This window comes from Pleuronectes platessa, chromosome 7 (assembly GCF_947347685.1).
Source record: "Pleuronectes platessa chromosome 7, fPlePla1.1, whole genome shotgun sequence".
NCBI lineage: Eukaryota > Metazoa > Chordata > Actinopteri > Pleuronectiformes > Pleuronectidae > Pleuronectes > Pleuronectes platessa.
The window spans coordinates 8,668,113-8,694,530 of record NC_070632.1 but is presented as its reverse complement, the minus strand read 5'-3'; the positions used below and the strand labels follow the sequence as shown (position 1 = coordinate 8,694,530).

The window sequence follows — 26,418 nt, the reverse complement described above, 5'->3', positions numbered from 1 at the left end:
ACGAAGGCTGAGCAGGAGTGAGAGGTCTGTCAATAACCTTTACAAGCATCCTTCTTTGTGTGTAATCTCTGCTTTATCTGAGAATATATTCACAATTATTGAAATCTTTTACCACGTGTCCTTCCTTCCTCCTCTCTCCCTCACCAAGTGTCCGTACTTTCAGAGCCCCTGTTGTCTAAGTGCCTCGCTGCCATTGGCGCTGGCCGCCCCCGGGGGCCACGCCTGGGACCGGAGTCTGTATGATTCATCCCTGTCCTTGAATCCGGACCAGTCAGCCGTTGATGTCCCTGCTCCTGTAAATTAACAACGTCTCTCCGTTCAGTCACCATGGTGATGGTGGTCAAGTGACGACCTGCACCCACACACTAGTGGAGGAATTCAGCTCAGAACAAAAGCTGTGCTGTCTGTATTGGGTGGTTATACTTTGAGTGAGGGTCCCTTTGTGTTTGTGTGTGTTCATGTATGTGGCTGCATGAGGGAGTGGGTCTACTAGCCATTGTTTTTCAATCACTTCTTGAAACCATTCATCCCACACTTCTACTTTAACTGTTTTTTTTTGCCTTGATGAATCCAGAGAAAAGGCTGGCGTTGTGTTAATTGGGTGATATAGCACAAAGTGTCAAACTGTGGTTGAGCTGGCTTGGTCTGTGAGGCCCCATGAGGCAGCCAAAAGCATTGAATCATGTTCTGTGGTCTCATTTTGAACCACACAATTGCTTAAGTGACACTATAAAATGGAATTCCCCCAATAAGACAAAAACAAGCTTGTCAGCTCGCTGATTTGTGCTTCTATGAGCGTCACATTTGCATCAGAGTGTATTAACCCTGGCCTCTACTCCTGCGTTTCCCCTGCTCCATGGACACTTGGTTTGAAAAACGTGCCCCTCAGTGGCCCCCTCAGTGTGTGCACGCTGGTTGTCTGACAGCAGAAAGGGGGTGAGATCACCATGTAAAGTGTGCAGTTTTTAAACAAGGCACTCTCTCTCTCTTAAAGTCTTCTCCTTTTCATCTCTGCGTCTCTACCACCGCTCTCTCCACAATACACTAGTCTTTTCAGAAAAACGTGCATACCTACTCTGTATTGTGCAGACTCCAATGAGGTCTAACAAGGCCATTATTGGTCTGGAGCAATATCACATTAAAGAGAAACTAAGAGGTGTTGAGGCTGCACCAATGTAGATATCCACAGCTCATTATTCTCCCTGCTAACGTCCTCACTAGCTCTAAAGTGGTACCAGATAGTTTGACTACTCTTTTTGCAAAAGTTTTGAAAGTACTAATTAAGTCTTAAACGGCTGCAGCATGTACTAAAAGAAACTTAAAAGGAAAAATGTAATCACCACTTGTTTTAGTATTTTCTTCGAAATGTTTCCATTAGTTTGCATAAAAGACTCTTTTTTTTATCTCTTTTGGCTCGTTGTGATCTAAGAGAAGAGAAAAATGCTGTTTTTGCATTTTTTTTTAATTGCACTCAGTTGAGAATGGAGAATTGTGTGAATCCAGAGCTAAGAGGTGCTCTGAAATGGATTTCATCCTCTTGGATAGCTTTGATGAATGTTGGCAAAACTTAGCTACAGTGCTTTTAGGGGATGCCTTATATGCCCAGAGCTTGATTTAATTTCCCCCACATCATTTTTTTGACCATATTATCTCTTCTTCAGGATAATATATATCGGACCCATCAATTAAAAGCAGAAACACTTAAAAGCATGACAAACTCTTGTCGGCTTCAGTATATCACATGCAGTGCTTGCTCTGCCTGTTTGGAATGGGCTTTCTTGGCCTGTGGTAATGCTGCAGCTTTCTTTCTGAAACTTTTAAAGTGATTGAGCCCTGGCAAGTAAAGACCGACTGAGTGAAGTCCTGAATGTGCTGTTGTCGTGATCGACAATGTAACTTGCGAGTCATTGAACGTATATGACGTGTCCAAATCAAAGCAAATCCGATACGTCACTTCCTTGGGCCCTTATCAACACCACTACAAAGTGCGAAGGTGATAAGATGAGTGCTTCTCGAGGCATGCGGGCAACAGACATACAGAGATATCTGGAATTATTAGATAACTAGTGCTTTAAAGCATGTAAAAGTGGCTTAAATATGAATAAATCAACAATAAGTCAACTCAAGCATCAGGTGCTCCACTGCATCTTATAAAAAGCAGTAGGTCCCACTCCTGCAACTCCTTTAGGCTAGGAAATCCCATTGATTGCCTGTCAGGTTGCTATGAATTATACGGCACTTGGATTACATCTTTTAGTCTCACTACTGAATAGTGCAATACCTCTCCATGCATTATTTCTCAATGATGTACGTATATTTATTGGTTAGTCAGGGCTGTAACTCATGCAGTATTAATTACGAGGTGCTGCATTATACCCGTGCATCCACTAAAGTGGCATTAGATCAAACTGGGGTGCAGCTATTAGGAGTAAACAGATGTACAACCTGGAGTGATGCATTAGTTGTCAGTCGAGGTCTCACTCTAATGGGCCAGGTTATTTTTATGCAAATGTGATCTCTGCCAATACTCTAAGTGTGCCTTCACACATGTGAGGGTTGAGCCGAAGGCGTAGCTCGAGAGAGAAGAATCGACTGCCATCAAGGTGTGATTGGTCGGTGATAAAGGTTAGAGAGGGTGCTTGTACGTGTGTGTGTGTCTTTTTGAGGTTCGAGGGTCCCTGTATGAGCTTGGTGTGTGCAAGTGTCTGTGTTCTTCAGGGAAATACAAAAAGAAAGGAGGCTTAAGTGGAACACAGGAAAAAGAAGAGTGCCTCAGAGAAAGAGAAGAGGAATTGCATGTCAGAGAGTATGAGAGACAGGAATGTGAGAGGACGATTTGGGTGGGGGGTGCAACGGAGCAGAAGAGGGAAGGAAAGCACAAGGGAGAGAGTGATGGAGAGCGTGAGGGAAGCTGACGGAGATGGGGGATTAGGGAGAGTGGCAAAGCCATTGAGGAAAAAAGAAAAAAGATGAAAACCCTCTGCATTCATTGTGTAGAAAGACAGGGAATCAAGGGAGAGGATAAAGAAGCAGAAGAGATGGAAACAGTGGCTGGGGAAGGGGTCATGGCTGCTGGTAGGGAAGGAGGAAAGGAGGGTAAAGGGAGAAACAAAGCGGTGGAAGAAAAGATTAGCAAGCAGGACTTCTTCAGAGAGGAGAATAAGCAGGCAGAAAGCTGAGAGACAGGTGCAGGAAGCAAAGGTACGAGCAGAACAGAGAGGAGCGCTGGGGAGAGGGGGGACAACAAAGCGAGCGAGCGGGATCGGGACGACTGAAGTCGAGCCAGAAGGCTGAGGTGGGACTGAAACAAAGCAGGGGAGACAAAGGATGGAAGAGGGAATATGGATGAAACCAGCAAACAAAACAGTGGATGTGGATGATGACAGGGGAGCGTGGGGATGAGAGATGAACTGCAGGGTATGATATTATGATGGAGGTCATTTTTGAAGCTCACGCCGTGAACTGATTCATGATAATTAGTCTTTCTCGATTGCAGTCTCTCCTTTTTTTTCACATTGGCCTCTCTCCTCTCTCTGTTTGACTCACTCCGCTCATGTAACATTAACCTCCCATCAGCTTCTCCCAGTTTTGATGTCTGGCCCCCGTCTCCACCTTTTCCTCATCACTTCTTCTTACAGTTTCACCTCCTCATGCCCCACTGCCTTGTCTCCTCTCATCACAGGCTTTCTCTGCTCGCCTCTGTTCCCTGCTCTTGCTTGTCTGTGGTCTCTGTCTCTGCCTCACCCGTCCTCTCCCTCCGTGTTGCTCCCGTTGTTCAATATTCTCGCATGGACGCCCACATGTCAGCAGCATGTTAAAACCATGCTGGAGATTAGGAGAGGGAGGGCTGGATGTGTTTTTCACCTTTGGCCCTCTCTTATAGCCAGCTTTGTTTGGTGGGTGTATAATGCAGAAAAAACAAGGACAGGTGTGCCTGCAGGACAAGTGTGTGTGTACTAAGACAGAGATGGAAAGAGGAAAACATACAACTTTCAACTCTTAAATCTTACCTCGGACAGTGTACTTAGGTAAATGTAAATCTTTTATTAATGCATAAATCATTGGATAACAAAATAAACCCATATCAGTGTCATATTGTACTGTTCAGCACATTGTGCATATGCAGTGTTGCTATCACAGACATATCTCCTTCACAGTGTTTTTAACTTGAGGCTAAACATACATGTGCCATTTGTAGTGATATCTAATCAGTGATGAGTCTGACTCAGTTTGTTTTGGTCGGCATGGGTCACTGTTAGAATAATAATCTTTCAAACTGCTTGAGTTTCTAATCTGAAAAACACATCACAAGCTTCTCTGGCTCTGAGACGAGCACAGATCTCTGAGCCTGTAGAAATACTAGTGGGCTTAAATTCACTTTGCTGCCTTGTGTGAATCACTCTAGCCTTGAGAAGAGCTCTTACCATGAATATGTTGCACTACATTTTGAACGTGGTAACTGGATGAATTTCTAAACAACTGAACACAGCACTAAACATTTTATTGGCTCTGTCTGCATTTTGATACCCAGTCAATAACAATAGAATGTCCCTTTTATGTACAATTACATTTTTACCTTCCAAGCACCTAATTTTTATTTAGTTAATATCATTTTTTAATGTTTTTAATTTAATTGTCAGCACCAACCACCATCAAAATATGCATCATACATTTGCATTCAAGATTTTTAATGGGAATGGGAACATGTGTATGGATGTTGTGCAATCCCACTGCTAATCGATCAAAGTTACATTACTGGGAACTTTGATTGTTCATTTGAACAAGTGACGCAGTTGAGTTCGGTCAGTAAGTGTCAGTAGATGGCGCTATAGAGTTGCAGTGGAGCATTTCCCCACCACTTGCAGGATAAATACTGACTAAAGAATGACACTTAGTAGAGCGAATACCCAGGCCCAACAGTCCCCTTAAATTCATCCAAGCTTCACCAAATTGCACACACTCATACAGATTAGTTTCCTAATAAGCCATGAATTATGAATTTTTCCATTGGGAAATCTGTGAAAATGTCAAAAAATACCAACGTTAAATCAAGTGGAAAAGAAACCTGGACCCACCCCAAACATTATGGGTTCTTTTTATCCTTTCAATTTCTGTGGAAATATGTTCAGTAGTTTTTGCATAACCCTCTGCTAGGAAATACAAAACAGGGTGTAGTATTTCTGTATGTATTTCTGTCCTGTGAGAGAAATTATTATAGCACATTATAGCAATTATTAAATCACACAGATATATCCATTGTTGTATATGCACTGAGCTATAGGTGATCTCCTTGTAGATGATGCTCAATGTGCGCATGACTAACTGTGTGCATTCCTGTGGGAAGGCTTTCCAGTGATGTTTTATGGTCGCTAGCCTAGTTTCTCAAAGCAGCCTCTTCCAGTTCTCCCAGTCTACTGGGAAACATTGTATCTGCGTCGGTATTCATAGAAATATCTTCAAAACTCGAGGCTGTTATTCTCTCTAACTTGTCTTTTTTTCATTTTCTCTCCAAGATTTCGATGAAACAAAATATGTATGAGTTCATCTTTTAAGAAGTAGAATGACATTTTTAATTATTCATATCATGTTTCAACTCTTATGTTATTTCATTCTTTCCCTCATTTATTTTTTGCGTTTCCATAACAGCAATGTCTGACGGCATGTCCAGAACTGTGGTTCACAATTAAATACCTCAGATTAAATGCTGTTTAATCAAATTCCTCATGCGATGTAGCTTTATTGATTTACTGATTTACTGTAGTAATGTCCTTACATTTCATTTCGCATCACCAATAAATTACTAAATATATATAAATATAAATAACTAAAGTCTTAGCTTTTCATTAAGCCGTACATTAATTCAAACGAGGACAACTGGCAAAGATAAATAAACTTAAAGACGACAGTGTGGACACTAGTTTTCGTTTTTCTTTGAAAGAGCTGAATATTTCTGGACAACTTCGTGAAAGCATTAAGGGAGAATAAAGAAGATAAAGGAAGACAAAGATTAAGCATTATTTGAAAGAACACTTAGCTCATTGTTGGTATTTTTCCAAACTAACTAATTGACTGTTATCTTTCATTGCACTGATTCATAAAGGTGTATGTAACTTGCTTCAAAATAAATAGAAGAATAGAGATAGAGAAAACAAATTAATAATAGTCTATTATTTTAGCGTTTGTGCTTTTCCTGTTTCTTTGTGTTTTGTTGCTGCATCTGTGAAAGTTGTACAGCAACACAAACTCCCTTCCTCGGTATGCTACATGATCCCACCTCGTAACACAGCATCGCACAGCTCGCTCAGGCTAAAGATGATGCATAGCTGGAAGCTGCATTAACAATTAGATGGGCATGAAGTTGACTCACTTGCACTCTGTGCTGCAGCTTGATGTGTGGTCCGGCTCATCTGCGGTTGTGTGGGCGAGAGATTGTGTTTCGTCGTTACACAATCTGCATGCTTGCCTGAGCCTGATGGATGGGGATCATCAATAGCTGTACATATTTTCAGAAGCAATAATTATAGGGAGAAAGCAAGTGTGTGTCAAAGAGCGGGTGAATGGATGAGGATCAATTACACTGTTAAAGATGCAGCTCTGTGCGTTAACCTCCAACCATTAATGTGGATGTGTACCCCATTAAAAAAGGCTCCTGCTGAGTATGAGGCGAGGAAAGGAAACACAGATGTTTGATATGAGACGACAAAAAAAAGACATCAGGGAGGCAGAGAGCAAAACAAACCTTCATTGAAAGTTTAGTGATCAAACGATGGAAAGTATTCTGTCAATAGAGATGGACAAACAACTGGAGGCAGTGGGGTATGTGAGCACAAAGGAAGGAAGGAACAAGTACAGCAAGGGGAGAAGAGAGTAGTGTCTTTAACACAATTAAAACTTAACACACACTGAGCCATGCTGCCTAAATTCATCCAATAAGCCACGAGACAATCAAGAATAGGTGGAGCAGTCATCTCCGACCAATGGGATATGGCCCAAGGTTTCACCTAGTGAGACATGGAGGTAGCTGTACTGCCACTACTGAGTTGAAATAACATTTTGGTAATTTACAAAGCTAGCTGTTTTTATGTATATTTTCTAAAGAATCTACAACATGGAAACCTTGGGATTTTGGACTCTCTCTGTGGATCCTGCCCAATCACTTCTGCCCATTTATGTCCAGGGTTTTCCACTGTGACTGTCAAAAAATCAAAAGGCAAAGGAACAAACCGAAAGCGACTTTGAAAGCTCCCCCTGTAAGTCGGCCTGTCAGCCATCCCAGCCCGTCTCGATCTCATTACTTCCCAGCAGCAAGCCCAAATGTCTCACTGATGGTAGGCAGCTGTATTTTGGTCATTACAGCTGACAGTGACAAAACATAATATTAACAGCCCGGTTTCATTTTTCTTCTTTTGCATCATCATATTCATTATTCATATTTATTTGGGAAGGTCCCTTGGAATGTTTTTTAACAATCTGAAGTGGTCTTTAGGACAGATGAGCTTGAGAACCCCTGCTGTACAGAATATGCATAATTGATTTTAGAAGCTTTGATTGTAATTGGTCTTTCCCTTTAGCGACAAGAGCAGTTTTGTTCTATTTTCTCCCTGATAATGAGGCCGTGGTGATTTAACTAGCCTAGAGAAGAGGTTCCAAAGAATGCACCGTTCACCATATCTTCACAATTTATCGAACTCTGTCGCTGTCGAGTCGTTTTTGGTCCTCTTGAAGATGTCAGTCAGCTATTTCCAGCCGAGCGCTTCACTTGATGTGCGAGGAGATGCAAATGGAGGGAGGAGAAGAAGTTGACAGACAAGGGAAAAGATTGAGATGCAAGACCAGCTAGCAAGTGTGCAAAACACTACAAAGAGTATAGGACTTACTCAGTATACCTTCTGGCGAGGCAAACTGAGATTCCTGCTGGGACTTCGTTCTGTTGCTTCATCATTTTTCGTCAGCGCAGCTCCCTGCTATTCGTTCAGACCACACAGAATGCATGACCGCTATTCTTCACAGATCAAATCCACCCTGCCTTTTTTTTTTTTATACGCAGGGAGTCATGAGTTCACACACTTATCTCAGGGGAAGCACTGGAACCAGCCTTATCTCTGACCTCCAGGTACCAGCCTTCCTTTAGGCAAGGATCCCCAATCTTTCCGTGCTTCGTCCAACCCATGCTGTCACACTTGGAGTAAATATGAACGAGCGGCCCAGCTGACCATCATGCTCCGCTTCTTATCACTCAGACAGAGCCCAGTGATTCCACTCTAGCTGAACACGGAGATATGAGCAGGGGCCAGGGGCTTTCCACAATGGGCTGTGTTGTTCTGTTGTTTGACTGATAAAAGAAGCCGGGGCTCCTTGTGCTTCCACCAGCCTGACCAGCTGTATTGTTGAAGGAGAGGGGATTAGATGGTGCAATGGGCTTCAGAGGTCTCGCTCTGTTTCTTAACCAGGAGAAGAACAGGGCAGGAGTGAGGCCAAGGGGAGGACTGGCATTGTGAGCGGGGCACTGATATTTTGTATCTGCGTGGCTGCGAAAGACACTCATGCTCTTTGCAGACTTTTTTGTGTGTATTTTTCCAGGGTTTATCCCACTTGATCTGAAGCCAGATCCCCTCTCCTCTATCTGAGCTCAGACTTATCGTAGCGTGGTTTGCCAGAATAACGTGGGTCCTGTGGTGTGGGAGGAAGTTGATGCTCAATGTACCTTCAACAGATGAGTCTTGAGCAGGCTGTCCTTGGTTTCCTTTGGCCTTGAATGACATTCCTACTCCACTGTGCAGACCAGTGGATGCAAACGGAATCAGACATACAACATACTGTTAACACACACATTACTCAACCAGGGTTTTGCATGCACATGGTATTTATTTCCAGTTTTGGGGATATTTTCTACTACAAAGTACTAAGTCTGACAGAAAGTCTCTTATTGGCAGGTTTGACTTTTTTAGTAAATTATTTCGGGTTTTGTGTTTTGAATTTGAAAAGATAATAGAAAATAGCTGGAATTGCTCTATGCGACATGGTGATTCACGAAAAAAGTGTCTCCCCACAACGTAATTACTCCTGTCAGTGTAGCTATGATCTCTTGCTCTGAAACTCACTCAAATGCTTTCAACTGGAACCTCACTCTCTGAAACAGTCTCCTGTCACCACCGCTTCACAGTAGATAAGGTTACCAAGAGGAATTCACTGCTCGAGCATGTGTGTGTGTGTGTCTGCGTGTGTGTGTGTGTGTGTGTGGAGGTTTGAGTGTGTTCGTGTCAGAGTTGCACGTGGAAAGGAAACATCAAGTGCTGTTTTTCACACATTCTGAAATGTGGTTACATTAATAACTTAAATTAATAGGAACATCATTGGAGGTTTCGCTCCCAGTTCAAAGTATTTCAGCTTCCTCTGCAAGCGTAAAAAATATGTCACGTATTGCTCACAAAGGGATTCATTTTTCTCCCAGAATCCAACACTATATAGATAAAAAAAAAAGTATCATCATGTCAGTTGTGATACAATAAGCTGCAGCACTTCCACCCTTTTAACCAGCTTTAATCTCATCTGCAGACCTGCCAGCCCCCGGGGCACTTTGTGACCAAGTCAGCAGGTTTAACAGTGAGTGACAGCTTGAGAATGACTGATCACTTAACTGCCACTTAAGTGATCAATAGAGCTGACGTCTACACTCGAAATTCACACACTCAACTTAAAACAAGCAGCAGTACATGTGCACTAGCTTGATCGCAAGATGTCTTCAGAGAGTACTAGCAGTCTAACTCACACTACTGTGTTGTGACAACAGTAACAGCAGCTATTTGTACGTTTACTGCAAGAGTTTCAAAATAAAAGCATTGTTTTTTCAATTTGTAGGTTTTTCCAAAGTGCTTTTGTTTGCATAACAAATTTTTGATAGATTTCCTGGCAAAACAAGAGTCTTGGTCGATTATGTGTTGGAGGATGCTGTGATATTGGGGATTTGAGTCTGCCACTGAAATGCCAATGTTATAATGGAAGAAATGACAATATTCGAAATGCCCTTTTCATTTCATCACTACAGGCTTCTATCCGTACTTTAATTAAGTGATAGATTGACAATAGTTCTGTAATCTGTCATCATTCCTCTAATTATCAATGGCCATTTTAAGATATTGTCCTAATTTCCCCAGTCAACAAAAAGAAGGTGACTCAGAAGAAAATCTACATTTCATTGTGGCGCTCCAGACGTCTGAGTTTGACTTATCAAGTGAATATCTTCCATAGATACATTTTTTGTGCAAATTTTCTCCGTTTATTTCTGTTCCTCCACTGGAATGAAATAATAAAAAGACTGTAACTTGGAATTCACCCTCTTGGTTTTATTAGCTAGACAACTCATATGACGGCTGAAGCCTCATAGAAGCTTCAGATAAATGTTAAATATTTGCATAAAACAAACTTTGCATTTTATTCCCCATAACTTTCATTAAAAATCCATTAAAAGGAAACAGTTTGATAACAAGTGTGAAGAGGAGGAATTATTCAACGAAGTTAAAACTTTTTCAGTTCTCTTATGTGCACCTGAGTTTTTTGCACAAACAGACACATTTGAAAACTACTTTTGCAGTAACACCATTTAGAAATAAAAATAAATTATCATAAAAAAAAGAAACCAAATGGGCTTTCTGTCTCCAAGGGAATGACACTAAAAGAGAAGGAAATTATTATAGTGTAAGCACTTTAACGTGGCATTGAATCAAAACATTCAAAACCACTTTTATCATACTTTCAATTGCTTTTCACGTTTCTGGAAAGAGCTGCACACTTATATGTTGGTTTCGAACAGGAGCACTTTATTGATGAAACAGATCCCTGAATGCTGAAACAGCTGTGCAACAAAGACAGTAAAACTTAAAATAGTGGCGTGGAGAACAAAAAACATCTGTGTGAGTCAGTGACATTTTGTAAGTATAACAAATTTTTGATTGATTTCCTGGCAAAACGAGAGTCTACGTCAATTATGTGTTCAAGGACGCTGTGACATTGGGGATATGAGTCAGCCACTGAAATGCAAATGTTATAAAGGGAGAAATGACAATATCCCCATGGTCCTTTTCTTGTCATCACTTCAGGCTTCTTTCAGTGTTTTCCTCCCAACAACATGGCTTCTAGATGCCTCACATGTTTTGAATGTCGGCGTTTTAATGAAGGGACAGATTCATTTACTGAACGTCAGTAATTTGACTCAGTTTTTAATTGTTCTTCTCCTTTACTGTAAGCTTCTGAAATACTACTCACTGATTAGCTCAGCCTCATCCTCCTCTGCATCATGTTTTCTTGCCGTGCTGCCTCTGGCAATCTTATATCTAATAAATCCTTATATTAGAGGCTGAAGGTAAGGGATATAAAATGTGGTGCTTAACTCATGATTCGGGAGCATCATGGTGAAAGATGCTCATCTGCAGACCCTACAAAATATTTCTGTACAGCTTGTTTCGGTCCTCCAGGACAAAAAGCAGATAAATGTGAAAGCAGGGCATTTAAATTCAGCGCTGCGCTCACATAACTCTGTTCCCACAGATTTTAACAGATTATGGCGTACTTTATGGTGCTAACTCACTCTGCTGGCAGGAAGACATTTCAACAAGAAGAAGGAAATTCACAGATTTTCATGAGTTATTCACATGCTGTTTTTTTCACATTTGAGCTTAATGAACATCCTAATTCTCTATGAATGTCAGCCAGCGCTCTTCTTCAACATTCACCCTCAACGAGTGCCACCTCTGTTTTGTATGAAAGTTTCATAAATCACCAAATCCAATTTACACTCAGCAGCCAGTCGCTCTATATCATCCTCCTGTCACTCAAGCTGTCAAATGAGTCCACATCTCCTCTTTGACTCCTGCGTGTCGCTCTGCCTGCTGTGTAGCTGCAGGCTACAATTTATAATAGTCTCCTGTCCCTTCTGGGGAGGCTGGTTGTAGCCTGCAGATGTCATCCCTGCACATCATGCACACACTGTCCTGAATAAGACTCTTAATCCCACGGTCTTATCACTCATCGCCATCACATCCAGGCTTTGGGCAGTGTGTGTCTGTGTGTGTGCGTGCGTGTGTGTGTGTGTATGCTCATATTTGTTACCCTTTCCAGCATTAACACTGACCTTGACCTCATGGGAACCAACAGGGTCCAAAACATAATTTCGGAGGTCCTGGTTAAGGTTGTTAATTATGGTCAGGTTAAGGTTATATGTTACAGGCATGAACTGGTCAAGGTCTAGGTTAGGGCTGAGGTTTGGCTTTCCACAATAAATGGAAATCAATTGAAAGTTCTAATAAGGATAGCTCCACAAATCTGTGTGTGTGTGCAGTGCGAGTCAGTCTATTTGTGTCTGCTCTCAAGGTTCCTCACTCACCTTTCGTCCCCCAAAGAGTAGTTGCCATGGTGACACCCATCAGGTTTGGTGGGACGGCCTCTCAGCAGTCCTGAGCGAACCTCTCACCCTCCCCATTCGTCCTTGTCCTCCAGGAAAATAAACTGGCCTGGCCTTCAGAGCCAGACTCGACTCAAAGGTTTTCCAAAAAACAAAGAAAAGAGCCGAAACTCCCACTTGTGTGCATCCGTTGAAGTTTGCAACACGTTGCGAGTCAAGCGATGAGTGACGCGTCGTTGTTGCTGCAGCCACTTACTGAGTCTGCTTCTCAACAGTCATACTCACAGCCATCTTTTCTCCAAAGCCTTTTTAGTCATGAACATACCTTCAAGTCTTTCCCCCACTGTTTAACAGCCTCCACTCTTCTGTCCCACTTCTCTGCCATCGTCCCTCATCAGCAGCAGCTCCTCTGTACTATACATCCACTTAGCATCAATTTGTTGTATTATTTCCATTCTTTCTTTGCTCTTTTTTCTTTAATACATTTTATTTTACTCCAGAAACAAGTACAAGATATCATCAGCACGTAAAATAGAAATACATCTCTAAACGCACACATGCTGAGCTGCATAAGCACATATATCCATACATACATGAACCATTTAACATACATGAATAGCATGACACCTCGCTGTAACAGCTTCTGAATCCTTACATAATAAACAAGATAGATAACTATAAGGAGATAACTATTTATATCTCGCTTTTGTCTGTGCTGCCCTTTGTCTTCCTCATACAAATATCGATATTAGTGTAAAGCAGTAGCAGTAACAAGCATCATCACTGGTTATTAGATCAGTCTGAAGGTGCTGTCATTAGAAATACCTCTTGTAGTCGTACCTACTGCATTTATAGGCCGTGCTTCTTTCCTAACCTCAACCTTGCTCTCCTCTCTATTATTTCACAGTCAGCGTTTAACCCCCGCTCATATACAATCGTTGCTGCATAAATGCATCAAGTAACTCATCTTTCTTTCACCCGCCCTTCAACCTTACATGTCCGTGTCTCCTTTTCCCATCTTTCCCTGCTCTCCGCTCCGTGGATGCTCTTCAGATGCTGAAGACATCCATTAACTCTAACCCACCTCCCTTACACTCCTCTGGCCGCCCACAGTAAGCTGTGACTGAGTGTGATGGGGGGGTTGGGGGTCTGATAGTGGCGAGCAATGGAGCGGACAAGTTATTACAGGACAGGCAAATAGAGGCCGATGAAGCATGACAACCTCCTTTCCCCAAAGCGCCACACACACACACACACGGACACAGACAGATATTCACACGCACACACGTACACAGACGAAAACACATGCAAACACATTCAACACAACTATTCAGGCAGTTTTGTACAGCTCTCTTCCAAAACATCACAAAGACATGCAGAAGTTCTTTTGGAGATAGGCAGACTTAATAACACAAACACACACAGTGCTTGCACATTAATGCCTTCTTTCGTTGTGCATGCTAACGAGAACAGACATATAATACATGGCAGGGCACAGCAACAGGAGAGGGGGGTGACAGCATGGGACATGAATATTAACAATGGGACGCCGAGGGGACCTGGAACAGTCCCGTTGCAGAGCAGTTAACTTGCTCCGCTTCCCAGAATTGCTTGGCAGAGCAGCTTTCAATCAAGCAAATCTTTCATGTCCCACCAGGGGGAAGTTTGATGGCAGCAAGGATTCATAAAAACAATAACACACAACAGAGGACAACGAGGGTGATCACATGCTCGAGCCGAGGGTCCAGAGAGAGGGATATAGTGCAGGTTTAAAATGTAGATGAAATTGTTAAATTAGACTTCAAACAGTCCAGTCCATTTTTTATTTTGCCTCTGAAAAGAAGTGTGTTGATAGGAAACTGTCCTTCTCCCCCCCCCCCCTCTCTCTCTCTCTCTCTCTCTCTCTCTCTCTCTCTCTCTCTCTCTCTCTCTCTCTCTCTCTCTCTCTCTCTCCCTCTCTCCCCTCTCTCGGTTTAAAATGCAGGCGGTCTGAAATGATTGCACGAAGGCAATTGCTGAAAGGGCTTTTAACAGTGGGAGTAGGTCAGAGCGATAAAGTCTTTAATTCGCTGCAAATAAACTGTGTGAAGCACGTAGTCACCTAATGAAAAATCCACTGTCCTCGCCGAGAGGACGTTGGATCTGTGCAGACTTTGTTTAAAAATGCAGCGAAAAATCTCTAGAGTCTCCTGGTCTCTTCTATAGATGAATTACACTGTGGTGTTTCACAGGTTGGTGGTTATGGGGACACCTGCATCAAATGTCATTTATCAGTATTGGCTGAGTGGACCTGTCTTATCTGTAACACACAGCACATACACAAATACCATACATCTCAGGTGCAACAGTGAAAATGTGGGGTGGGATGGAGAAGAGGTGTGGACCCCATTCATGTAAAGAATTAAAGTTTGATCTAGAGCTGGGTGTCTTAAGACAAAAGGCGATTGGATGTTAATGGAAGGTGAAGGTGTGTTCAGACACCATAACAATGTGACTGGATAAGACACTGCTGGTGTTGATCAGACTGGATTGATTAGATTACAGTGTCCACTCATGGGTCAGAATTAAAATCACAGCAGCTAGTTGTGATGAGGAATCAAACAAATGACAAATCTCATCTTCAATATCAGCATGAAAACAATGAAAAACCCACGGTTGCAGCAATTGCTGTGAAATTCAGATTCTGGTTTTCAAAGGCCTCCTGCGGAGAAAGAAAAGACACGTCTGTCTGTCTCGTGTCCTCATCTCACCTGTGTTGTTGAAACACATGATGCCAAACTCCATCATTCCAACCTTTTCAAACAATTCCTTTATTTGACTTGCAAACAAAGCACATACTGACGTTAAGTCCAACCAAACCTCAGAAACTATGAAGCTTTGGGCAGAGAGTTAGTGGCGTGGAGCATTCATTAGGTGTTTTTTTGACAATGGCGTCATTGTCGTCTCCTGTACACAGCTGGTCATAGAATTTAAGGGGGCTCTCACAAAATTGTTTGGACTTTTGTAATCAACCGTTCTTGGGGGCCCCCTCTCAGCTCGGGGCCCAGTTGTCACGCCTCTCACCTGCTTGGCATTGTGTGCATAAGAAATGTGACCAAAATGCAAAGCACACAGAATTCAGATGAGAAGAATACGTGAAATAAGTAACGGACTGTGTTACATTATACAACACATGCAGACTTAAGTTTAATAGCAGATGTAAAAGAAATCACTGAGACAGTAAAAGCTGGATGTTAAAATCCTTTTATTAGCAAAACAAAATGTCCTGGCTATATCCACCACATTCACTTTTAAGAGTTTGTTTTTCATCCTCTTGGTCCCATGTGTGCTGGTAGAGACTCCTCGTCTGAAGAGAGAACCAAACAACCCACAACTGGCGGTTTGTTGTCCCCCCCCCCCCAAAAAAAAAATATTTCAGATGACATGGGTTTAGCTCGCGCTCTCTGGACCTGGATGAGAGGCTTTTTCTGGGATTCTGCTTGTAGTGGCGGGTTTTTACTTGTGTGATCCTCAGCAAGCAGAGTGTGTGTATGTGTGTGTGTGTTGTGTGTGTGTGTGCTTGTGTGTAAATGTGTTTGAACTGTACCTTTGAACTTAATGCAAGGTACGTGCCTGGCTGGCGTGCTCTCTGTATTTGGGAACTGGATGTTAATGTTTGCATCTCTTTGTCGGAATGTTAGAAGTCAGATGGCATGCCCCCCTGATACAACCCTCAACCCAACTCATGCCCTCCCCCTGCTCTGGATGCCCACCCCATGACAACAGATGGAGTGTGTGTGTGTGTGTGTGTGTGTGTGTGTGTGTGTGTGTGTGTGTGTGTTGGTGTGTGTGTGTACAGTTCATGTACATGTAAGTAAAAGTGTGAATTGTCTGCCCCCTAGTGGTCCTCTTCTCATCTCTCCTCTACGCTTGTCACTTTCCTGACGTTCTACACTTCATTTTATCACTGTGTCTTCAAGGGGCGTGATTGTGGTACACAGGGCGCCCAAGTGAGCCCGTTCCTGTAATTAACATCAGAGAAAAAGAGACAGTAAGACAAAGCTCAGCTGTGACTGACCTCCTGAAGACGGACAGATTCTCCACATGCAGCAGCAAACCCTGGAATGCTGAAGCCGAGGAATGATGACTTTTTCTCCCCCTAAACAGTCTGGATTCATTTCAAAGATGGCACTTTGTGAATGGGAGATGTGTCTCCAGTGCATAGGGAAAGTACAGCACATCTGCGCAGCCTGTATCTTCTCCCTCAGGACGGAGCCGGGGGGGGGGGGGGGGGGGGGGGTGGGTGGGTGGGGGGGCGGTATCTCCATCCCTTTTATTCTGAAGCGTTTTAAGTGTGGCAATTAAAATATGTGGAGTCTTTTATTAGCCCGATTTCTTTTAATTTGATTTTGCTCATTGAACCCAGATAAGCGTATCCTGACAGTTGTGGGTTTGCATATTCAGTGCCAGGTAGCCAATCATTATTAAAGACGGTGCTCCTCCATTTAAAAGAAAAAAAAGAGGAAATGCTTGTATCCTCAGCAACCTGACAGCGTGTCGACTGTTGATCTGCAGCGTAGTTTGATTAAAGACAAACAACCGAGTGCTTCAGAGCTCGTTTTAATCGCTGAATGCTCAATAGCCCGTTGTGAACTCACATCGGCCCTCACTCTGCTTCAGTTGCTGCGTACAGTAGCTGTGTTTGTGGTCGTGTATGTGTGCAAGTATTCCGTGTCATCTTGTTCTGCATCTCTCGATGGATTTCTGTTCTCGTTTTACTTCGACCAAGAAATGGTTTCATGTGAAAGTTTCCTCTCTTATTACTCGTGGGCTCAGCTACACTGTAATGTAAATGTAAATTTTTTAAATAATAATTCTTTATTATTGACGCGTTTGAATTTGGCATTAAATATATATATATATATCTTTGAGGCCTTTACCAGTATCATTTAAGACATGCTATTGAGGTATTGGTTTGGTAACTTTTTTGTTGGGCCTCCATAGATAGGTATGAACTCATCGAGTAAAGTCTGAACCCCCACAGGTTTGGATTTCCTTTCATTTCGCACAAAATGGAAATGTCAAAGAAGAGGAGAGCTGGTAGTCCGGGCGATAAAGGATGGCACATAAAGAGAGGAGAGTAGGGGGTGCAGGCAGAAAGCGTGACAGCCTGGTGCTGAAGGCCTATTCAGCAGGGGGTCTGTTTGAGTCAGCTCCTTGTAACTGTAATTTTGTGCTGTGTGTGTGGAGATGTGATAAAGGAGATGTGTGCACATGTAACTTCGAATGACACAAAGGATTCTTACCCCTCCCATTCAACACATCCACATCTGTCTGCAGCTCTCTCCTCTTTCAGCTCCTCTCCTCTGTCCACTTTTGTGCCGCCTTTGACCTCTCGCTGTAATTCTCTCCTCTCATGCAGGGGTAATAAAATGCGGCCGAGATAATGAAATACAAAAAAGAGTGGTAGACTATTGGAGAGAGAAAGACGGTGAAAAGGGGTACATAGTGGAATAGTGAGCAAGAGAATTTGGAGAAAGATTAAATTGAAACTATATTAGCTTTTGATAGTGTGTAATCCAGGCTGATTGCAGTTGTTGTGTATCAAAGACAAGGTACATCCTCGTGTCAGTAAATTGTCAAGGAGACGGGAGCAGATTGGGATAGAGGGTGGAGAGGGGAGGGAGATATTAGAGAACTGGGAAACAAAAGGCCCCAGCAGGGGTGGAGCAAATTGGAGGCAAGAGGGGAGAAAAGGACAGGGGAGGATGAGATTGAGAGAGCTGTGGCGAGGGAGGAGGAGGAGGAGGAGGAGGAGGCACTCTCATGTAATTAAAGTGGCCTAGTTGAAAGGCTGCACCTTGCCCCCCTACCTCCTCCCCTCTAAACCTCCACAAACATTAACAGGTTTATGAGTTCATGAATACAGTATAGAGCCACCGGGAGAATGGCACTGTAGGTTATTTGCGTGGAACCCAAGTGCATCTATGTGCTAACCGTTAAGTGAACATCCCAAACGTTTCCTGAGGGGGGCAGTGTTTTTCTCTTGGAGATGTTGTTTCAGAATTATAAACATGTAACTGCATCAATGGACTAAAATGTCAAAATGTAAGGAAATTATTATTTTGTTCAAATTCAAGGATTGGGATTGTTCCTTCTTGTTTCCACACAATTGAGTAATCAGTGTTTAGGTAAATTTGGTCACATTTGCATTATTACTACTGTGACTTGGAGTGGAAGAAGCTGAATATTGGTTACTGTTACTTTTAGCTAACTATTTCCACCTGTGTGCCGATTGCGTTTGGGTAACTCTGCGTACTGTTTATCCATTAGATACTGCAGAAATGTATGTATAGTTAAAGCTATAAGCAAACCCTAACCCTAACCCTATTACCCATAATCTTGTTTTATTAACCATTTATCCACAACGTAAGATCGTCCATCCATTCATTATGTATCTCTTATCCTTTGTGTGTCATTAGATGAGACAAGCAACCATCCAACCTTACATTCAAACCTACGGACAAGAGTCTCCAACTAGAATTGCAGCCAGTAGCCGATCAAATTCAGCTTGATAACAAACCATGCAGCAGGTCTTTACTTTCAGTTTCTGTCATGCCACACGAGACTTGGATCAAATCGAATGAGTTGTAGAAGAAAAGCTTCCGACACTTTGAGCTTTGCTCCCTCTAAGGTCAGCCGTGTCCAAGCAACGTTGCCCTTGGTCAACAGTGCGGATGGATATATTTGATCTGTTCATGGCAAGTGTGACAAGTAAGGAAAAGCCTGCAGTGGACTTTGATCTTCAACTTTGATCCTCATAGTTCAATTGAGCAAATTCAGTACAAAGTACTGTCAGAGATGTGAGTGGGACCAGGCATGGATGCATTTGGTGTAGAGCGAAACAATTTGTGTATCAGTAAAATTTGGCAGAAATGTTAACATATAGGATTTAAAATGGAAAGACGTCATCAGTGATACGAGTGTGTGGATTTTCCCTTTGATGTTCCATAAACACAACATCTGATTCTAGCTTAGCCGTACAGGACTTTGATGCATGAATCCATTCTTCACAAAGATGAAAGTTACTATAAAAAATAGAACCCTCTGATTTGCAGATAGAAACGAATGGATGTATCCCGTGTGTGTGAGTGTTTGTGTGTGTGTGGCAATAAGGTGCTGGTGTGTAATTGGGACTCTTTCCTTTTGAATCACATTTCCCATTGTTGTTGTTATTGACCTCCCTTCACCTTTTGTTGCGTGTAATGGTCACACCTTTCTTTGTCCCACATCGACAACAAGCAGCACAAAATTGGCTGTAACACAGAATGTTGTGCTCAATCACACACACTGACTGGTGATGGCTTACACACACACACACACACACACACACACACAATACCTCTCTCCTCTGACAGAGCTTGTTTCAGTCTCTTTTCTCCCCTGTCTTTTCATCTCTTGTGTGATTTGAAACAGCCTTTCAGGCCTCAATTGCTAATATACCGAGGAGGCTCCCATTGTTAGTGTTACAGCATTAGGTCCTTTTGTGTGTGCTCCCAGAAGACTGCACTGAAACCTGATAGGCAGCCTAGGGTGACAGTGGTGGGATCTCTTTATTGGCGCTTTCTTTTTCACGAGGTAATTATGGAAATAATTCCTCTTTGTTTCGGCCTTTCTCTGCTGACGGTCCAGTTCATAATTAATTGGTACCGTGAAGGACCAGCCAATTTTGAATCACAAGGGAGGGGTCGAGGGGGCCTTGTTTTATTGGCTGGTCTGGGGCAGCGGGCGGGAGCATCTGAATTAGATTAGTTTTAATTAAGGCATGGGGCCTCCTGACTACACATTGGTACATAAATAGGCCGATTGCCAGGCTGGTTGTTTTGGGGAATTCAACGGTATGTGCACACACGTTTGCGGCTGAATACTCCCATAGGCCTTCAAGGTCAGGTAGACAGGGAAAACATGTAGCATTGCGTCTGGCAGAGAACAAGCTGGAAAACAAGTCCTCTGATGATAAATCGCTGGTGTGTTCACACAAACATTCAGACACATCTGAGCTGTTATTGTCTCTTTAGTCACCAAGCATCTTTGTCCTCGAGGAAAAGTCTGACATTTTGGGAGATATACAAGACTTGTGTTTGTGAAACTACGGCAGCTGGCTAGCTTAGCTTAGCATAAAGACTGAAAGCAGAACATAGACGGGATATAAAGAAGGAATATGTGTTTCCACATCATCCCACTATCTAGAAATGAAGCCAAAACTGCCTGGATACAAAGTCTATCATCTTCTGCGAATTACTTCATCTGGAGCCAGAGTCCCAAAGATACATGCACTCGACCAATCGTGATCTCTCTGTCTGGATAATTAAAACCAATTTAAAGGTACAAATTAACACTTTTCAAGGTGAAATTACATCTTTGAGAGAAGACTTTACTTGAAGCCACTAGGGGGCGATCAAGATGCTTTGGCTTTACTTGGGGAGTAATCATTTTGTCCATCTTTATTTACATTCAGACCAAGCATCTTTTCCTTTTAGGAAAAGCTTAACATTTTACCAAATACACTTACAGAGTTAGCTATGAATGAGACCAGTCAGTCTTTAATTTCAGGAGAGAGATAGCTTCAGTAATATAATCTGTTGATTTAGTTCGCAAATTAAGACATTTGTTTAATCCAAATAAAAAATAAAGTGTTTCCTCTCTCAGTCATTCTATCTAGCAATGTTGATCACACCTGTAACTTCCTTAACCATGGTCACACAGACTTTGCACACTTGTCTTTTTCGTGCACGTCCAGCCTGACTCCGGATTGTACATATGAAGGGAATCTCATCCCTCTGCTAAATACAATATCCCCCCAAGAGCCTGTAAGTCTACATAAGCCTGAAAAACATTAGAAAGCTCAACAACAACAAAAGGGCTCACCTGCTTTTCGGTTTCAGGAGATCAAATCCTTACAGATGGAAGCATTTTCTGACTTATGAGTAATCCCCAAGATACATTATCTGGTCACTTCCAGACAAGCACTCGGCACAATATCCTCAACTGTCAGAGTGACGGCAGTGGACAGAGATGTGAGTTGTCATGAGTATTAGGCTTTAATACACACAGTGTGTGAAGCAGCCCAGAACATAGAAGAAGTCCCAATGAGTGTTATGAACCTATTTATGAGGCACGCAAAGGTTTGAGCTTTAGAGGGCCCCTGAGGCTTTTGTGTAATTTGAACTAAAACAACAACTGTAAAATACTTTTATGTAACCCATTCCTCATTAGCACAATCTCTCTGCACATCCATAATAAATAGGTTTCCCTACATCCTCTCTCCCTCCTGCTCTCCTCAGTACAACAGTACAGTCTGCCGTTAAGCAGCTGAAACACCATTTACATGAACCTCACCCCCAAGTGCCTGATTGAAATTCTCACACTGTACTATCAGTCAGCGGAAATGTTTAGGTGCTATTCCCTCATCCCACCCGGAATAATAAGCTGCACTGCTGTCTGGCATTGCAGTCGAACCTTTCCTCACTTCAGCCCGACCAGTTGGCTGCTCTGAGTTTCTTACTGCTCGCCATGGCTCCCATCGTGAACATTCATGAACATTCCCTGGACTACTAAGTAGTTTGGACTCTCCCCCTTTTCCCTGCGACAAGCCCGGTAATCAGTGAAGGCCCCTGGTGTTCCTCTGCCTTCTCTCATCACCATGCTCAACACCAAGCATATCAAGTTGCCTTTTTTTTATCTTAAGGAGCTGTAAGCTGTTTTGCCCTCACAAAGCATTTTTTTTCTCTCTCTGTTCTCCTTCTTTCTTCACAATAAAAGAGCGGGCTCCGTGACTTTAAACCGAGCCCCTGCTTTTCAAAAGTAGCCTCTGCACTCTACACGATGCTCCATTTGTTCTCCTTATCTCTGGGAGCTCTCGGGGAGAGTCTGACTGCTGTCATGCTTATTATGTTGCGCTCTCATCTCCTAGAGAGGCTGCTTCTATTGAATCATATAGAACGCATTTAAAAATGAACCAGAAAACAATTTACTGCTTGATATTCACAGCCATCCACTTCAATTCCTTTCTCTACTCCCGTGGCTCTGCAACTCCACAACTCATCCTGCCGTTTACTCAACCTCCTATTCCCTTAAATTGTTTACCACCTCTACATCCGTCTATTCCTCACTCCCCTCTGTCTCCTACACCATCAGTCACCCTCTCTTTTCCCCAACCACCTACATCATCATTCATTTACTCTTTATTTCCTTCCTCTCTCTCTTGCAGAAGCCCCTGGCCAGGACTTTGTGACACTAGACTACCGTCTGCGCTACTACCCCAGCATCACTTACGCCGTCATCGGCAGCGCCGTCATCTTCGTCCTGGTGGTGGCTTTGCTGGCCTTGGTGCTCCACCACCAGAGGAAGCGTAGCGTCCTGCTGCCCAGAGGCGTGAGAGGGAGCTCACATCACCACCACCACCACCAGCCCCTGTTGCTGTCCCGTCTGGTCATCTTGGATCGGGGCCACGTCCATCCCGGAGGTCCCGGTCTCTCTCCCGGCTCGCCAACCACAGCAGGCCAGTGCAGCTCCACTGCACAAGCCCTGCAGCTTCTCTCAGGGACTCTGTATCCCTCCGGACACTCCATGGACTCACCTCCATCATACTCACAAGCTGTTCTGGATGTCAGGTGAGAGGAATAATGATTCTAATACTTGTATGGAGATGTATAATATTTTGTCTGTAGCCATAAAGTACGATTTCCACTGTAAACCAGTATGAAAGTAAGAAACATAAACAGTGGTGTTGAAAGTTGCATGTAGCAACTCTAGCAAATATAAGCTCAGTTATTATTATATGACAGAAAAAGGTGCAACATCATTTACTTTAATCAAATTTGTCCCAAACCGTCATCTTTCATTCACTAACCAAATCTGCTGTAAATTATGCTATTGGCAATATCAGCATTATAATGAATAACAATACAATTGATCCTCTACATACTCTGTTATACAGATGTACTCATTAACATAATAAAAGCAGTTTGTTGCTGTTTAAAAGTCTAATAAAAACAACAATTAGTTGCTTTTGTCATCTTCAGAGCTGCTGAAAATATGTAGCAAAGTGAAAAAATGATAAAAATGTGAACCACAAACAATAATGGGTTAAGTTGATTAATGATGGTCTCTTAAATAATCAATCGTTTTCTAAGAAAGCTGCGTACATCCTGAATCTTCGCTTGCTGGTGGTGAAAAAAAACCCCTGAATGTGACATCACATTCTAATCATTTCCTCCTCTGCTTGTCCTAAGTCGGCCTCCATGGTTTGATCTCCCTCCTCCTCCGTACCGCCCCGATCGGGAGCTTCCGTCAGCAGACGAGCTGCCTCAGTACGAGGCCCCACAGGAGCCTTTGAGCCACCAGCCAGCGCGTCCCACTGCACCCTCCACACCCCGGACTGGGGCCTCGGGCTCACAGCCGAACTCCAGAGAAGAGTCCGAGCAGCTGTAGTCGCCCCCCCCCCCCAACCTTGTGAACTGATAATATGTGGTACTTCGAGACTGAAGGACCAGGCTGCAGGGTCATTCGAGGCCAGGACAGTCCACAACAAAGACCTGCTGAGGATTATTCAACAGGGACCGAGAGACTAAACAGCATCCTTAACTCGCCTCCCACACATCGGCTGAGTGAAGCACTGGTCTGAGATCAGCCTCTCCAGACTGATCCTGTGTGCTGGCTCACCCTGCTGGGGTCGTGGCTGAACTGCACTTCAATCGGTTACATATTCAGTGATTTGTCATCAGTTCAGTGCCGGTGACCTGTGCTCACCTTGAAGAAGAACTGTGTATAATACGTAGTCAATGGAGGAGCACATTTCCAGTCATTAACACAACATATATAATGCTAGCAAAGAGTAGCAGCACCATTGTGTAACAGTATAATCAGGTCAGAGTGGTGTTATTCTTCTCAGTGTTAGCACTTGAGAGCTGAATGAAAATCACACAGTGTTTTTTAAATACTCTTCACGCTACTTTACATTTCACATTTACGGTATTTTCCACAGTTAGGTCCATGAGAGATCTTTATCGTGTTCAAATTGTAAAATAGCTGAATACTAGATAACGAGACGAGGTCAAAACCAAATAAATGGCTGGACTGTGTGAATGTGAAAAATTGTAGACGTAGGGGACAATGTATTTGCTATTTGCGTGTACTGTCGGCCGGTTTCAGCCCTTTATCTGTTTGAACATCAGCTCAGTCGGACATTACAAGGACTTTGTAGCGTGGAGCTGGCAGCGTTAGGTCTTTTTAATGCCCAGTTCAACCGATCGGACATTGGTGTTCACCCGTACGACTTCTCCGGGTAGAAAGGTTCAAAGTCTGCCCATATTTGGTGATAAATCTCTGCTATTTTGAGTCACTTTACTTAGATGAATTACTGTGGTTGCCTCAATGTAACTGAAGTGGATTCAGTTTTCAGATTTATCCAAATAGAAGACGAAAGAATGATGACATTACGGATAGGAATGAACCTGTTGCTTCACTGATGAACCGATAAATGATGCCTGTAAAAACTGTTTCATATTATTTTAGTGGTACTTAAAATTAGAGATATTTCTTTTAGAGCAGTGGTTTTTGTGTTTATTTTTTTCCCAAATATTACTCGTTGTCATTTGGTTAAATTCCAGCAAAAAAGTAAAAAGGACCATTGAGCTTTGCTTAAATAATATTAAGCAGATATATATCAATCTATCACATTATATCATTCCTCTGCTGGCAAAGAAAATATTGTTTTATAAAATTTCCGCCTGAAAAGAAGACCAATAATGTTTGTTTATGTAAAAACGAGAAGAAATACATTCAAAGGATTTTGTTGAGGCCTTTATTCTGTGCCATAATGGCTCTTTATTCTGAAATGTTTTTGGACAGAAATTAAAATCGTATTAAAGCCAGGTCTGAGATTTACAAGGAAACATTTGAGATTATCTCATTTTAGATTAGACTGTTCATATTGAGAGATTGATCTTAGTTCATGTATATGACGTTCTGGGAAATCATCCTCCGAAGTATAAAAACAAAGACTGATCCATTCCACAACTGAAGGATCTGTGTGTTACACATGTATCATTAATCTTTACTCCTTTCAAAGTTGTTTGTATGACATTGTACGTAGGAGATTTGAAATTAAAGAAATCTATTAAAAAGTAGAAAACATCTTTAGATCTTAAAGTGAGACATGAATGTGTGACACGTGAAACATAGAAATGTTTTGCATATTTACTTTTCTTCTAGAGCCAGCGGTGAAAAAACAATCAAACCAAAGATAATCATTATTGATCCTTTCTCCTACGATGTTACCCTCCAAAGGAATAATTGTGTCAAAAATGTTTGTACCTCCATTATATTAAAACCTTTATTATATTAAAATGTGCAAAGGCTTGCTGAGTCGAACAGAAGTAGTGTTATTTGCTGGAAAAACTGGAAGACGTTTCTCAGGAGAAGATTGATATTAGTCTGTTGTTTTAAAGGAATGTTTAAGATCCAATTATATTTTCTTTTGTGATTTGTTTTCTTTAGGTTAGATATTCACATGTCTGTAATGTTGCTCGTCATGATCTCTTTATCCCCTGTAAATCCTTTTTATTTAAAGTAATATAGAATTCTGACTCAGAATTCATGTGCATGAGTTGGTCTCTCCCGTGAATGTCTGTTTCAGTCCGATATGGCAAAATAAAATGACCTGATAGGCTATATATTTCATTTCAGATGATTTTATTCAGACTGGATGGAAGTTTTTCAGATCCTCATCTACAAAAAATAAATTTGAGACACTAATCATATTTTGGACTTTTTCCCCCCATGAAATAGGGGATTCTGATCATCAGATGTGTCTCTTGAAGCTTATGTGGGGATAAGAGGATACAAATTTAGATGGGTAGTCTCTATTGTGTTTATCAGTATATATTAGCTTTTTCGTAAATTGCAGTAAAATTATAGTAATTATCATTTAGCTTGGTAGCTCTTTGAGTCCCTCAAGTATCCAGAGTTCCCCTCCACGC

General features: G+C 42.3%; 1 protein-coding gene across 1 annotated transcript in view; it reads left to right on the top strand.

The window, feature by feature from the left end:
- ldlrad3 (low density lipoprotein receptor class A domain containing 3) overlaps positions 1-26,114 on the top strand; it is a 72,231-nt gene extending 46,117 nt beyond the window's left edge. Inside the window, exons 5-6 of the mRNA XM_053427699.1 lie at positions 22,647-23,049; positions 23,671-26,114. Of these exons, the coding sequence (XP_053283674.1) occupies positions 22,647-23,049; positions 23,671-23,869 (602 nt within the window). The 3' untranslated portion in view covers positions 23,870-26,114. The remainder of the gene's footprint in view (positions 1-22,646; positions 23,050-23,670) is intronic.
- The last annotated feature ends 304 nt before the right edge of the window (positions 26,115-26,418 follow it).